This window comes from Schistocerca americana, chromosome 2 (assembly GCF_021461395.2).
Source record: "Schistocerca americana isolate TAMUIC-IGC-003095 chromosome 2, iqSchAmer2.1, whole genome shotgun sequence".
Taxonomy (NCBI): Eukaryota; Metazoa; Arthropoda; class Insecta; order Orthoptera; family Acrididae; genus Schistocerca; species Schistocerca americana.
The window spans coordinates 366,899,777-366,915,070 of record NC_060120.1 but is presented as its reverse complement, the minus strand read 5'-3'; the positions used below and the strand labels follow the sequence as shown (position 1 = coordinate 366,915,070).

Genomic DNA, 15,294 nt, shown 5'->3' with positions numbered 1-15,294 from the left:
TCAGTTCATATGTTTGACTCATCTACTTATGCTTGAAGAACTCACTTGGGCGTGACGCACTACAATTATTAGGTAACAGTTCGAAACGAAAGGTAACGACACATCCATTTATCACTTCAGCACATTTTTTTTTGTATTAACACTCAAACATTACATGTTCGCAATAAACCAAAACAAAAAGTAATCCAGGTACAGAACATAATGGTTAAGCGTTAATACAAATGTACTTCAGTGATAAAGGGATGCTTTATTATATTTCTTTGTTACCTAATTACAGTACTGCGTCAAACCTAATTCAGTTCCTCAAACGGAGGTGGATGAGTTTAACATCTGAATTGAAACCATCATAGAACGCAAATGGTACGTTTTCGAACATAAGTTCCTATTTAAAATATAATGTACTCACTTCCCTAAAGAAGTCCTAGAAGTTTATAACGGGAATTTCCGAACATCATGTATTTGTAATTAGCCAAAAGAGGTTCATTAAAATTTACAGTAAGAGGTCGTTCTAATATGTGACCGACAGAAGACTTTCTGGAAGACGGATCGAAAGGCCTCTCCAAATTGCCTGAGAAACGGATTTCAGGCGATAACTGTGGGTATTACGAAGCTTTGGCAGATGCAAGCGTTTTCCCTATGTCATAGGATACTTCTCGGTTTACAAGGTCCAAACATTCACGGAAGATAGGGTTATTGGTCTTAGGTTACTCCAGTGTTAGGTGGGTGATGGAGATCCTTAGGGATGTTGTGCTGTCAAGGAGAGGAAGAAATCCATTGTGCACTTTGTGTGCCTACCGGAAGGAGTCAACCCAGATGTGGAACGGACGCTTCCAGATACCACGAAAAGCGCAGAAAGCAGCCAACTGCAGGTAGTGGCTCACGTCGGTGGCAACGATGCGTGTCGCTTAGAATCAGAGGAGATTCACTCTGGTTTCAGCGTAAAGACAGTCAGTCTGGTTTGAGACATCTGCAACATTGTTGATAGGACTTTGCGTCCTTTGGTACGGAGCTAGGTGGCTATATTGTTAGCGGAGCGTGTGTGGTGCGGACTGAACGATATTTAAGTTAGAGGATGCTGGAAAAGCTCAGACAGGCGTACGGTCTCTGAGAGAGTGGGTCAAACATAGGACGATGGTAGATTACATTTGTAAATTGTCGTATCTGTGTTGGGAAACGACCAGAACTTCAAGCAGTCATGGGAAGCACTTAAAAAACAATCTTCATAGCTATTTAAAGTTGGCTAAGGCAAGGGAAAAGTTTAATCGAGGTTTTGACCAAGGGCAGAAGGGTATAGACTAAATTCAGTTTTTTGGGGCGTGTTTGTTGCTGCTAGAGAAAGCTTATCATGTAGTGAAATGGAAGTAGAAGGAAGGAAGGAAGGAAGGAAGATTAGGGTTTAATATGCCTTGAAGAACTAGATCACCCAAGGAGAGGGAAGGAAGTAGCCCGTGTCCCTTCAAAGGAAATTTCTCGGAATTTGCCTGGAGCGATATGAGGAAATCGCAGAAAATTTGGATGGTCGAACGCGGATTTGAGCCGTCGTCCCCCGAACATGAGTCCAGTGTGCTCACCACTACGCCACCTCGCTCTCTCTGGAACGAGATAGTTGCTGCCAGTGTGGGTAGAAGTTACACTCGACAAAGTCGGTGTTAGGCATAAAACATGATCCAAGATTGTAGCAAATAGTTTCTTCGAAAATTTTTTAAACAATTAATTCAGGAGTCCACATGAAGTGGAGTGATCGCGAAGACTTCTTTGTGACAAAAAAACCTGAACAAGTATACAGTGTCATGATGGATATAGAATTAGTAGCCGCGAGTTCGTTTTAGCGTGACTAAACACCGTAACATCAAAAAACAAACGCAAAATGAATCTGTTTAAAATGAAGAAAAAAACTGTTTGATGCTTTGCTAATTGAGTGAGGGTTTCTATTCTTTATAGCGAACTATGTAAGATATGGTTTGAATTTAAAGAGAAGGCGGTGACAGCAATTGATTTTATACGGAATATATCAGTAAGACGCGAAACAGGTCTGAACATTTGCAGAAGCAAAGAAAGAAGTATGCCAGAATTAAAAGAAAGTAAAATCTCAAAGAATGGTGATTAGTTACGGAAGCTCAAAATTAGTGCCTCCTACACTTAGATATTCTTTTGACAGTCACCATTACGAAACTGTCTCGAAAAATGGCAGAAAATCCGAGTATGTTCTGGTGATAGCGTACCAAAAGCAAGATGCAAAAAATATCTTCCACGCGCGTTAACAACGGTAATGATATCGGCGAATGCACCACTAAAACTTTGCTAAGCATGACTTTCCGTTGATACTTTTACGAAAGAAGATCCGGTAAATATTCCATAATCCAGATCAAGAAGAGCTGCCAACATGCCTAATTTGGATACTCTTGGTGTAGCGAAGCAGCTTAAGTCAGTCAATAAAGGTAAGTTCCTTAGTACAGATTAACACAGATTAGGTTCCTTACGGGATATATTGATGACAGCTCCATTTTTATCAGTCGTGAACAACCACTCGCTCGACAGAAGATCACGCAAAGACTGGAAAGAAGCGCAATAGAAGTGACCTGCCGAATTGAAGACCCATATCTCTGCTATTAATTTATAATGGGATTATGGACCATACACTGTGCTACATTGACACATAAGCAGCACAGATTCAGAAAATGTCGTAATTGTGAAACAACTGGCTCTTTATACAAACGACGTAATGAGTGCTATCGAAAGGACATCGCAAATTGATTCATCATTTCTAGGTTTACAAAAGGCTGTCGACACCGATCATCTCAACTTGTTCCTAATCGAACTGCATGCCTGTGGAGTACCGTCTAAGTTGTGAGATTAGATTCATGAGTTCTGTTAGTCTTTAGTAATCGAAGGGAAGTCACTAGAAAAACCGAATTATACTGTATCTAAGGTTCTCCAAGGAAGCGTTATAGGTACTCTGCTGTTCATAGTCTGTATAAACGATTTAGGAGACAATTCCTCTGGAAAACACTTAAGTGTTTGTAGATGATACTGTCGCTTACCATCTAGTGAAGTTATCAGTAGATCAAATCGGATTACAAAATGATTAAGTCAAAATATCTGCATGCTGCGGAAAATAGCAGCTCAGCCCGAAGGAGAAAAGTGTGAGATCCTTCATTATGAATCCTAAAAAAAAGTTTTGATTAAAAGACAAATAGCACAGATTTAAAGGTTGTCGATTCAACTAAATGCGTAGGAATCACAACTAAGGTCAATTTAAACTGGACCTCTCATAGAAAAAATTGTGGGGAAGCTAGCCAAAAATTGCGTTGTATCAAAATAATACTGGGAAGGTGTGAAAAATCTACTAAAGCGACTCCTTACGGTACATTTGTCCGTCTTCTTCAGAAAACATTGCTTTGCCTGTGAATATCATTGACTTTAAAGGATGTTAATATGATACTCGCATCATTATTTGGTGTGACAAATCCATTTAAGAACTTAGTTCAAGTATTTTAATAGAATGTGCTTGCACTACTCGTTACATCTTTTCGAAGTATAAATGGGAGTCGCTTTCTGCAAACTGACACAAGAGCTTCTATAGACCTGAAATGGAGTCCACATAAAAGCTAAGAAAGAGAATGACCCCATACAACGCCTGAACGCCAGACATAGGTCGGCCACAGACCAATATCTGTGTTACTACACGGTTAAAACGAAGCATGGCGCAGAAACGGTTACAAAAATATATTTTCACCATCTCACACAATTTTTGACGGAATTTAAAAATTTAAAATCTGTTCATTGAGAGATATAATCTTAGATAGGGTGAGGCAAATACCAGTGGCCTAGACGAGTGGATACGATGGGATGTGAACCACACTCCATGATGCGCACACCACGTGTATCCCCGACAAGTGATCCACACCCGTAACTTGGAGCACATTTTCACAATGTTCACGCTGACAGAGATGTTAGTAGCGGTCAGTATGTTCGCGGCCATATCTGGCCACAAAGCACACCAAATATATCAGTATGCGATTACTTTGTGTGTGGAGCCCGTTAAGTCTAAGGTGTATCATAACAGCCGTCATAGTGTTCAAGAGCTGCAGCAGAACGTTTCGGATGAGATTGCAGAAATCCCAGCACTCCAGTTTCGATCCGCCTTCAGCAACTTGCTGACCTGGACCAAAAGTGCTAAGAGATGAATGGTACTCACTTTCAACATCTGCTGTACTGAGATTAGTCCTGTATTTCCTTTCCACTGCTGCTTTTCTTTGTACACTGGAACTCGATTCTCCGCGCCACTTTTATTTGCCCCACCCTGTATAAGAGAATATTACAGTTAGAAACTATGTGTATATCTTGAGGCAGCGCAAATCACCCAGATATATTCAACTAGTATTTGAGAATGAAAGCATTTAGCGATTTCCAACAAAGTGTACACATAATTTCAAACCCTTTCTAACATTTTCTCGGTGACACCCCCACAAAATAATGAAAAGGAAAATGTTATCTCTTATCCAATTTCCCTGTTCATATAATTAAACCGGCGCATAACGCAAGGCTTTTCATTATTTGTTTACTACTAACTCTATTAGCAATGCATTTTGCAGATGGTGTCCACATACACCACAGAATTTTCCTGCAAAATTATATCACACATAGTTCAGGAGATATGACGTCATAAATAATAAGATTGGCGAAGGAGTTGCTTTTGCTTAAAAAACAGTGCAAATTAACCAGATCATACTTACACATTCCTCCACAAGAAATATTCTCAAAAGTTACTGTTCACAACACATTTTGCAGACAGAGCTGATATATATACACCAAAAAAAGTTTTGCATCACTTCAGTTCCGAAAGTTCCGGAACCTGTACAGAAAATTGGAACTGAGACCAAAATGAACATCAAAAATTCAAATGGCTCTAAGCACTATAGGACTTAACTTCTAAGGTCATCAGTCCCCTAGAACTTAGAACTACTTAAACCTAACCAACCTAAGGACATCACACAAATCCATGCCCGAGGCAGGATTCGAACCTGCAACCGTAGCGGTCGCGCGGCTCCAGACTGTAGCGCCTAGAACCGCTCGGCCACCCCGGCCGGCAAAATGAACATCATTTCTACCCTTTTTGTTGTTCATGAAAACCACACATTGCATGTTGTACCGCCATACAGCGAGACATTCAGAGTTGGTGGTCCAGATTGCTGTACACTCCGGTACCTCTAATAACCAGTAGCACGTTCTCTTGCATTGGTGCATGCCTGTAGTCGTCGTGGAATACTGTCCACAAGAGGATCAAGGCACTGTTGGTCCAGATTGTCCCACTCCACAACGGCGATTCGGCGTAGATCCCTCAGACTGGTTGGTGGGTCACGTCGTCCATAAACAGCCCTTTTCAGTCTATCCCCAATCATGTTCGAGAGGGTTCTAGAGAACATGCTGGCCACTCTAGTCGAGCGATGTCGTTATCCTGAAGGAAGTCGTTCACAAGATGAACACGATGGGGGCGCGAATTGTCGTCCATGAAGGCGAATGCATCGCCAATACGCTGCCGATATGTTTGCACTATCTGTCGGAGGATAGCATTCACGTATCATACAGCCATTCATGACCACCAGCGGCGTACGTCAACCCCACATAATGCCACCCCAAAACAACAGGGAACCTCCACCCTGCTGCACTCGCTGGACAGTGTGCCTAAGGCGTCCAGTCTGACCGGATTGCGTCCAAACACGTCTCCGATGATTGTCTGGTTGAAGGCATATGCGCCACTCATCGGTGAAGAGAACGTGATGCCAATCCTGAGCGGTCCATTCTGCATGTTGTTTGGCCCATCTGTACCGCGCTGCATGGTGTTGCGGTTGCAAAGAAGGACCTGGCCAACGGCGTCGGGAGTGAAGTTGCGCATCATGCAGCCTGTTGCGCACAGTTTGAGTCGTAACACGACGTCCTGCGGCTGCACGAAAAGCACTGTGCAATTTGGTGGCGTTGCTGCCAGGGTTCCTCTGAGCCATCCTCTCCGCCATAATCCGTATGTAGTGGTCATCCACAGCAGTAGTAGCCCTTGGGTGGCCTGAGCGACGCATGTCATCGACAGTTCCTGTCTCTCTGTATCTACTCCATGTCCGAACAACATCGTTTTGGTTCACTCCGGGACGTCTGGTTAATTCCCTTGTTAGAGCCCTTCCTGGAACAAAGAAACAATGCGGACGCGATCTAACCGCGGTATTGATCGTCTAGATATGGTTGAAATACAGACAACACAAGCCGTGTCTCATTGTCCTGCTGGAATTGCCCAAGTCCGTCGGAATGCACAATAGACATGAATGCACGCAGTTGATCAGACAGGATGCTTACATAGGTGTTACCTGTCAGAGTCATTTCTAAACGTATCAGGGGTCCCATATCACTCCAACTGCATATGCCCCACACCATTACAGAGTCTGCACCAGCTTGAACAGTCCCCTGCTGACACACAGGGTCCATGGAATCATATGGTTATCTTCGTACCCGTACACGTCCACCTGCTTGATACAATTTGAGACGAGACTCGTCCGACCAGGCAACATGTTTCCATTTACCAACAGTCCAATGTTGGTGCTGACGGGCCCAGGCGAGGAGTAACACTTTGTGTCGTGCAATCATCAAGGCTACACGAGGGGCCTTCGGCTCCGAAAGCCCATGTAGATGATGTATCGTTGAATGGTTTGCTCGTTGAGACTTGTTGACGGCCCAGCATTGGAATCTACAGCAATTTGCGGAACGGTTGCACTTCTGTCACGTTGAACGATTCTCTTCAGTCGTCATTGGTGCTATTCTTGAGGATCTTCTTCCGGCTGCAGTGATGTCGGAGACTTAATGTTTTACCGGGTTCCTGATATTCACGGTACACTCGTGAAATGGTCGTTCGGGAAAATCCGTACTTCGTCGCTACCTGGGAGATGCTGTGTCCCATCGCTCGTGCGCTGACTATAACACCACGTTCAAACTCACTTAAATCTTGATAACCTGCCATTGTAGCTGCAATAACCGATCTAACAATTTCGCTAGACATTTGTTATCTTCTACAGGCGTTTACGACCGCAGCACCGTATTCTGCCTGTTTACATATCTATGTATTTGAATACGCATGCCTGTACCAGTTTCTTTGACGCTTCAGTATATCACTAAATGTACTTGTAAAATTATGTCGGACATAGTCCACACGATGTAAGGCCATTAACGTTGAGATTCGCGAAGAACGTGCTTTTGCTTAAAAGATCAGCGCAAAATACGCAGTCTATCCTCATCCAGTGTCTGATAGTGAGAGCACATATCGACTACCAACATAGTTTAAACGTAATTTCTAACCTTTTCTAAACTTTTTCTCTTTTACATGCTTTTTTCAGTCATCAGTTTCCGACTGGTTTGACGCGGCCCGCCATAAATTCTTCTCGGGTATCAGCCTTTTCAACTCAGAGTAGCAGTTTCAAACTTTGTCCTCAATTATTTACTAGAAGTATATCAGTCTTTGTCTCCCTTTACAGCTTTTACCCTCAACAGCTCCCTCTAGTACCATGGAAGTTATTCATGATCTTTTAATAGATGTCCTATCATCCTGTTCCTGCCTTCTTATCAGTGTTTCCACATATTCTTTTCCCCACCGATTTCTTAGAAAACTTCCTCATTCGTTACCTTACCAGGCCACCTAATTGTCAACATTCTTCTGTAGCGCAACATCTGATATGCTTCGATTCTCTTCTGTTCCGGGCCAAGAGAGGTGACGCAGTGGTAAGCACACTGGACTCGCATTCGGGAGGACGACGGTTCAATCCCGCGTCCGGCCATCCTGATTTAGGTTTTCCGTGATTTCCCTAAATCGCTTCAGGTAAATGGCGGGATGGTTCCTTTGAAAGGGTTCGGCCGACTTCCTTTCCCATCCTTCCCTAATCCGATGAGACCGATGACCTCCCTGCTTGGTCTCCTCCCCAACTCTTCTGTTCCGGTTTTCTCACAGTCCATGTTTCACTACTATACAATGCTGTGCTCCAGACTTACATTCTTAGAAATTTCATCCGCGAATTAAGGCCTATGTTTGATACTCGTACACGTGCTAGATCTCTGTAACTTCGTGATTCCCAATTCTGAAGTTAAATTTATCGGTTGTACCATTTCTGCTAGTTCTCATTACTTTTGTATTTTTTCGATTGACTCTCAAACCATATTCTGTAGTCACCAGACAGTTCATTCCATTCAGCAAGGCAGCAGGACAGTAATGTCATCAACGAGGCTTATCACTGATATACTTTCATCTTCAATTGTAATACCACTCGTGAACCTTCCTTTTATTTCCGTCATTGCTTCTTCTACGTGTAGATTGAACTGTAGGGGCTACAGACTTCATCCCTGTCTTACACTCTTACACTCTTATTGTTCGCTCTTGATTCTTTTACGTATTGTATATTACCGGTCTTTCCCTATAGTTTAACCCCACTTTCCTCAGACCTCCGAACGTCTTGCGTCATTTTGCATTGTCGAACGCTTTTTCCAGGTCGACAAATCCTATAAAGATGTCTCGACTCTTCTTCAATCTAGCTTTCATTATCAACCGGAATGTCAGAATTATGTCTCTGGTGCCTTTACATTTCCTAAAGCCAAACTGATCGTCATGTAACAGACCCTCAATTTTCTTTTCCATTATTCAGTATAATACTCTTGTCAGGAACATGGACGCATGAGCTCTTAAGCGAATGAAATGAAGCGAACGTATAGCATTGATGGCTGGAAGTCATCCCGTGGGGAAGTTCGGCCGCCGAGTTGCAAGTCTTTTCAGTTAACGTGATGATGGGCGACTTATATGTCAATGATGATGAAAAAATGATGAGTACAACACAACACCCAGTCACCGAGAGGAGAAAATCTCCGACCAGGCGTGGAATCGGACCCTGCGCCAACGGTTGGTAGTCAGACGCGTTGACCACTCAGCTAAGGCAGTGGAGAGGTCTTAAGTGATGGTGCAATACTTCTCATACTTGTCGGTTCTTGTAGTCGTCGGAATTGTGTGAACGATGCTTTTCCGAAAGTCTGATGGTATGTCGACAGCCTCACCCATTCTAAACACCAATGTGAATAGTCGTCCTGTTGCCAGTTGAATGTAAATGTGAATCTGTAGGCAACTTAAAGCTTTTGGTAACAAAAACTGCGAGTATGCATAAAGAACAGGTGCGAAATCTAACTAAGGAGAAACGCAGAGATGCAATGCGTACTCCAGAAACATTGCTATCATTCTTGGTTCATACATTTTGGTAATGGTTTCTAAATAAATTGAAAATTAATCGACTCTCAAGATGCGTACAGTGGCTCTGGTTTAAATAAACTGAACTCCAATTTCATTTCGTTTGACTCCATAGCATTTAATCAAATGTCAAAAATAGTTAAGTTTTCACTGAAATCACGCGACAGTAAACAAATAATTACAAATATTGAATATCACACGTATAATCTCTCCTTAAAAAATTCAGTAATCAAATTCTTAAATCCAATTATCGATAAATCCTAACAAAAAATCAAAAGCAAAACGACTTCTCGTATGAAAGTCTGACGAACCAAGAATGCTGCATTATCAAACCCCTGCTGCAAATAAAACAAATTTAATCATTAGCTGTAATCCATTCTGTACAAATATAACCGTATCAATGTAAAAATCAATTCTTTTCCTCTCCGGAATAAGTCTTCTATTGATTCATAATACAATTGCAAAAAATTCCATTGTTTGTCCCTTGCTGCTACTAAACCAAAACTCGACATCTAACACCAAAGTTCAACTGATTGTCTCCTCTCCTCGCGATCGACAGATAAATCTGGCGCGCTTCTTCGCAGAGCAAAGATCACCTCTGACTCATCTCTGCGCGGCGCAGCATCTCTGTCGAGGCTGCGCACGGCTGTCTATGCAGTTCAAACATTAAGAGCGCGATTTCAGACATCCAAAACAAGAAAAATTAACACCCACGCCTTCAGAGTTTGTGGGGTGAGCGGTTTACTGGTTGGGTAATGAAAGAAATCTACCGATAAGAGTGCGGTGTTTCTCTATGAAGAACGTCAACAATCTTTTTGAAGGAAGGTTAATTCGAAAAATAGCTTTCGCACTAAAACGTTGACCTTGTAATTTGACCCTACGGGAATAGGATATATACTACGAGGCATGTTTTTTAAGTAAGTACCGTTTTGAAATTAAAAAATGACGTGCTAAGATATCTCAATAATTTTTATTCTTACATGAAAGCCTCTACTTTAATCTACTTTTCTACGTTGTACCAGTTTTTGAATACCCTTCTCATAGAAGTCTGCCGCCTGACTTGTTAACCACTGCATCACCACTGTTTTGACTTCGTCATCGTCTTGAAGACGCTGACCTCCCAGGTGTTCCTTCAAGTGCAGGAACAGATAGCAGTCACTGGGCGCAAGATCTGAGCTGTACCCAGGATGATCTAGAGTTTTCCATCGAAAAGCTGTGATGAGATCTTTGGTCTGACTCGCCACATGCGGACGGGCATTGTCTTGCAGCAAAACGATGCCCTTGATCAACTTCCATGCTTTGATTCTGGTGTGACGTAGGCCACCTATGTTTCATCGCCCGTTAAAATTTGGCTTAAGAAATCATCACCGTCGTTGTACCGCTTAAGGATAGTCAATGCACTGTCTAAACGTTTGGTTTGGTGCACATCCGTCAACATTTTCGGTACCCAACGTGCGCACAATTTTCGGTAGGTTAATTCAAGTACTCGGTCACAATGCCATACAAAACACTATGACAAACACTAGGAAAGTCATTTCGCAAGGAGGAAATCGTAAAATGTCTGTTTTCTCTCACCTTATTGTCCACTTCCTGCACCAAACTTTCATTAACGACAGAAGGACGCCCACTCCGTTGTTCATCATGCACATTTGTGCGGCCATCTTCAAATGCTCTCATCCACTTTCTTACCATTCCATCACTCATAATGTTTTCCCCGTAAATTGCACAGATCTCACGATGAATATCGATCGCTTTCAGGCCTTTAGCACTAAGAAATCTTATAACAGCCCGTACTTCACAGTCGGCGGGACTCACGATTATCGGAGGCATCTTAAACACTCAGTACACAACGTAAACAAGTAAGAATCAGACTGTACTGGCGTCAGTGCGTAGATTAAGCCACAGGCTTTCATGTAAAAACAAAATTTTTGAGATATCTTAGCACGTCTTTATTTAATTTCAAAACGGTACTTACTTAAAAAAACACGCCTCGTATTTTCAACAAAAAAATTAATTCTAAAATTACATATACCAATCATGCCAGAAACACAGTGTCTCTCTCGTAATTTTTTTTATCATATATTTCAGGTTATGGTCACAGAAATGGTAGCATTACCGGCTCTTGCTTATTATCATGTCATCAGAGGATATGAATACGTTCGAGCTGACGATTTACTATGTAAGTCATTTAAATGGTGTGATGATTACGCGGTAATTGCTCGATACTGTCTTCGATGCCACATGTGAGACTTGAGTTCGTCCCAGTATTTCTTACATTTAATTTTTTTTTTTTTTTTTTTTTTTGGTTTTCAGCACAAAGTAAAAATAGTTTTACGTATTATGTCATGTTTAAAAACAGTGAAGTGAAAAAGGCTAAAGAATTTTTGCGCCTCTATTCATCACTCATTTTAGCTGCTGAAGTTTTGCAACATGGAAAGGGCGACGGGTGTCAACTTTTGCTCGGTGAGTGGCCACGACTTTTATGCCCAAGGGGGGACCAGGCGGCGACGGCTGACTATATAAGCTGTGGCCGGCGGCGTAGCAGGCACACAGCAAAGGAACAGCAGCAGCAGCAGCAACATGGCGTGCAAGGTGAGACAACCGGTACAGTAGCAGCTCTCACTGGCGTTTGCCCGGGGGCCGCCGAAAGGTCCTGGGCCACGTGCGTCTGTCTAGAGCGGACTGCGTTCTGTTCATACCAAAACTTTTGCAGTAACTTACTTTTAAGGGAAGCAATTTGTTGGGCAGTATGAGGAAGCTATCCGACACATGAAGTACATAGGGGTGGAAACGCTGGGCAATAGCAGTGGATGGATATCTTTCACGCCATTTCTTTCCTTAACTTACAGAAAAATGGTTCAAATGGCTCTGAGCACTATGGGACTTAATATATTTGGTCATCAGTCCCCTAGAACTTAGAACTACTTAAACCTAACTAACCTAAGGACATCACACAACACCCAGTCATCACCAGGCAGAGAAAATCCCTGACCCCGCCGGTAATCGAACCCGGGAACCTGGGCGCGTGAAGCGAGAACGCTATCACACGACCACGAGCTGCGGACCCTTAGCTTACAAATCTTTTCAAATGTAGAAGGGGTATTATCAGAACCAGAATTTTCAGGCACTATTACGCGTAAAACGTGCATGCATACATGCAGTATCACATCATTAAACGTGCGTAATGGGACAGCAAAACAATAAAAATTTGTTATATGTAAATACAGTTCTATATTTATTTTCATTCCCTTCTAAAACAGTACGCGACAGTCAATTTAACCAAATTTTCTTCACTAAGCCTAATTTGTTTATCTGCCAAAACATTTACGTACGTGAAAAATGAATGCCCCTTCTATGCTACAACAAATGTCAGGTGCATACTTAACTGAAAAAATTTCGGACAAAGGCGGATCACGGTGAAAGTCTTTTATATTTTCGCCACAAAATATTTTTCTGTCAACTTCATAAACTTAAAATCAGGATTTTATCCGATAAATTTGTTAGTCTTATCTTTTGCTGCAACTCTCATTTCTTGATTTTTCGATCCCTTCAACCATTGTCAAATATTCTACCAGTTACCTGAGGATCCCAACTTTGTTATTTCTGCAGACAAATGCTAAAAATTTGGTTTGCTGTAAATCAGATCTTGCTTCAAATCTGTTTTCTTGAAAGCTGTATTAGTGGCTCCCAAAGCGTCTTCGACCCAGACCCGAAAAGAAAAAAAAATAGAGCAATAACTTAATTATTTTCAATAGAACGAAGCAAACAGATGAACACTTAAACAAATTTGCGGTAATTAACGGACTCTTACCGACTTTACTTCATCACAGTCCTTACCGTAAAAGATGGCGGCATTTACCTAGGTACCCCAACAGGTTAAAATACGTTGTGGAGACAAAGCTAAATCTGAGAGTATAGCTCTAAATGTGGCAATATGTATACATATTTTGAAAATACCTTCAACAGCAAAAAAGTCAACGTATGGCTTAATTAATGCTATCTGCAGTGTCAAACCGTTGTATTTTGTGCGTCTATTTACCTTGTTTGTGTAGGATATCAACGAATACACATTGTCCTATTTTAGACGTACTGCTTCAGCTACACGATGTAGCACCATGGGCTGAACTAGGAACATACTTTCGGTTACGATAAAAAATTTTAACTGCTTTCCTGGGCTTCGTCATATTCGCGGTAGCATCATTTAACAGTAGGATCCTTTCTCTATTCAAATTTATTGTACATTCATTTCCACCGACGTCTACCGAATTCACGATGCAGTTTATATACTGTAACAAAATTCACTAAACTGCTCATGTTCCACACTTTTGGCGTAATTAATATGAAAGAAACATCAGTGAAAGATGTAACCCGAGTGATGACCATCGACTGCAGGCATTCTCCTGTAGGTGTTAGTTCCGAATCATAATCGTATAACATGATTAGACTTCGCATGACCTGGAGAAGAACTAGTGATACGTTGAAACCTTTAGATATCTACAAAATGCTGGGTGTCTGTCTGCATACTTCTGCTCGTTGCGTTTGAATTAATTTTTCTTTTGCAATAGATAACAGTACTGATTGTCTTAGGATTCATCTCACGATTCTATTATTGACATTTATTTTTCTTTAATTGAGGGAAGAACTTCGAGGTATAGTTCTAGCCTATAATGTTACTTCCTGCTTGGTATATGATACCTAAATGTATGTGATTCTGTAGTAATTTGCACTGAGGATTATTAGATGAAGTAACTATACACGGTACATTTAGGAAGTACATTACACGTACTGCCAAAGGCCTTGCAGCAGTGGTAACACAGGTTTTCGTCAGATCACCGAAGTTAAGCACTGTCGAGATTGGTTAACAGTTGGATGGGTAACCGTCCAGTCTGCCGAGCGCTCTTGACAAGCACGGTGCACTCAGCCGTTGTGAGGCTCATTGAGGAGGTACTTTACTGATAAGTAGCGGCTCCGGTCTCGTACACAGTCAACGGCCAGGAGAGAGGTGTGCTGAACACATCCCCCCCCTCCTCCCCTCCCCCCCATCCCTCCGAGGATGAGACCGCGGTCGGTTGGTACCGGTGTTCCTTCGAGGACTTGTTTGGACGGAGTTTTAGTTTTAGATTATGCATACTGCTTCATCAAAGTGTCAGTGACAATGAAAATAAATAGCTTCTACTTTTCACAGTTTATCGTCCTGTCCGTGATGGTGGCCGTGGCTAGCGCCGGGTACCTTGGTGCCCCCGCCGTCTACGCCCCCGGCGCGCCTCTGGCTGCCCGAGGATACGCCGCCTCCGCCTACGCCGCCCCTGCGTATGCCGCCCCCATTGCTCGTTACGCCGCCCCCGTCGCTAGGGCCTACGCCGCCCCTGTCGCCAGGGCCTACGCCCCAGCTGTCGCTGCCGCCCCCGCCGCTGTCGAGTACGACCCCCACCCACAGTACAGCTTCGCCTACAACGTCCAGGACGCCCACACTGGTGACTCGAAAGCCCAGCACGAGAGCCGCAGCGGAGACGTCGTCCAGGGCAGCTACAGCCTGGCCGAACCCGACGGCTCCATCCGCGTCGTCGACTACACCGCTGACCCCGTGAACGGCTTCAATGCCGTCGTGCACAAGGAGGCTGGAGCCCACCCCGCAGTCGCCGCCCCCGTGGCCGTCGCCCACGCCCCCGTTGCAGTTGCCGCCCCCGCTAGGGCTTATGCCGCCCCCATTGCCAGGGCTGCCTACGCCGCCCCCATCGCTAGGGCTGCCTACGCGCCCGCCCTGGCCTACGGTGGTGCCTACCATGGTTAAAGACTGATGTGGACCAAGCAACCTCTCATCCTCATTTTGTACAAATTTTTGTATCCATTCATGCATGTCAATATATGTCTATACAAATATTTATGTTACAGTCTTTTATCTGAACCACTTCTACTTCTTATTTTAATCCCTGTTCCTTCAGATGACTGAACAACTGCTCATCTACAATATCTTTGCTAAGTAGATGCAAGTACGGCATACCACTGAGATGAAGTAACGAATTCTGATGTAC

At 43.0% G+C, this 15,294-nt stretch overlaps 1 protein-coding gene across 1 annotated transcript; it reads left to right on the top strand.

The window, feature by feature from the left end:
- The first annotated feature begins 14,417 nt into the window (after positions 1 to 14,417).
- On the top strand, positions 14,418 to 15,053 carry LOC124594019 (cuticle protein 18.6-like). Its single transcript, XM_047132371.1, has one exon. It carries the CDS (start codon positions 14,418 to 14,420, stop codon positions 15,051 to 15,053), a length of 636 nt encoding a protein of 211 aa, XP_046988327.1.
- Positions 15,054 to 15,294: the final 241 nt, after the last annotated feature.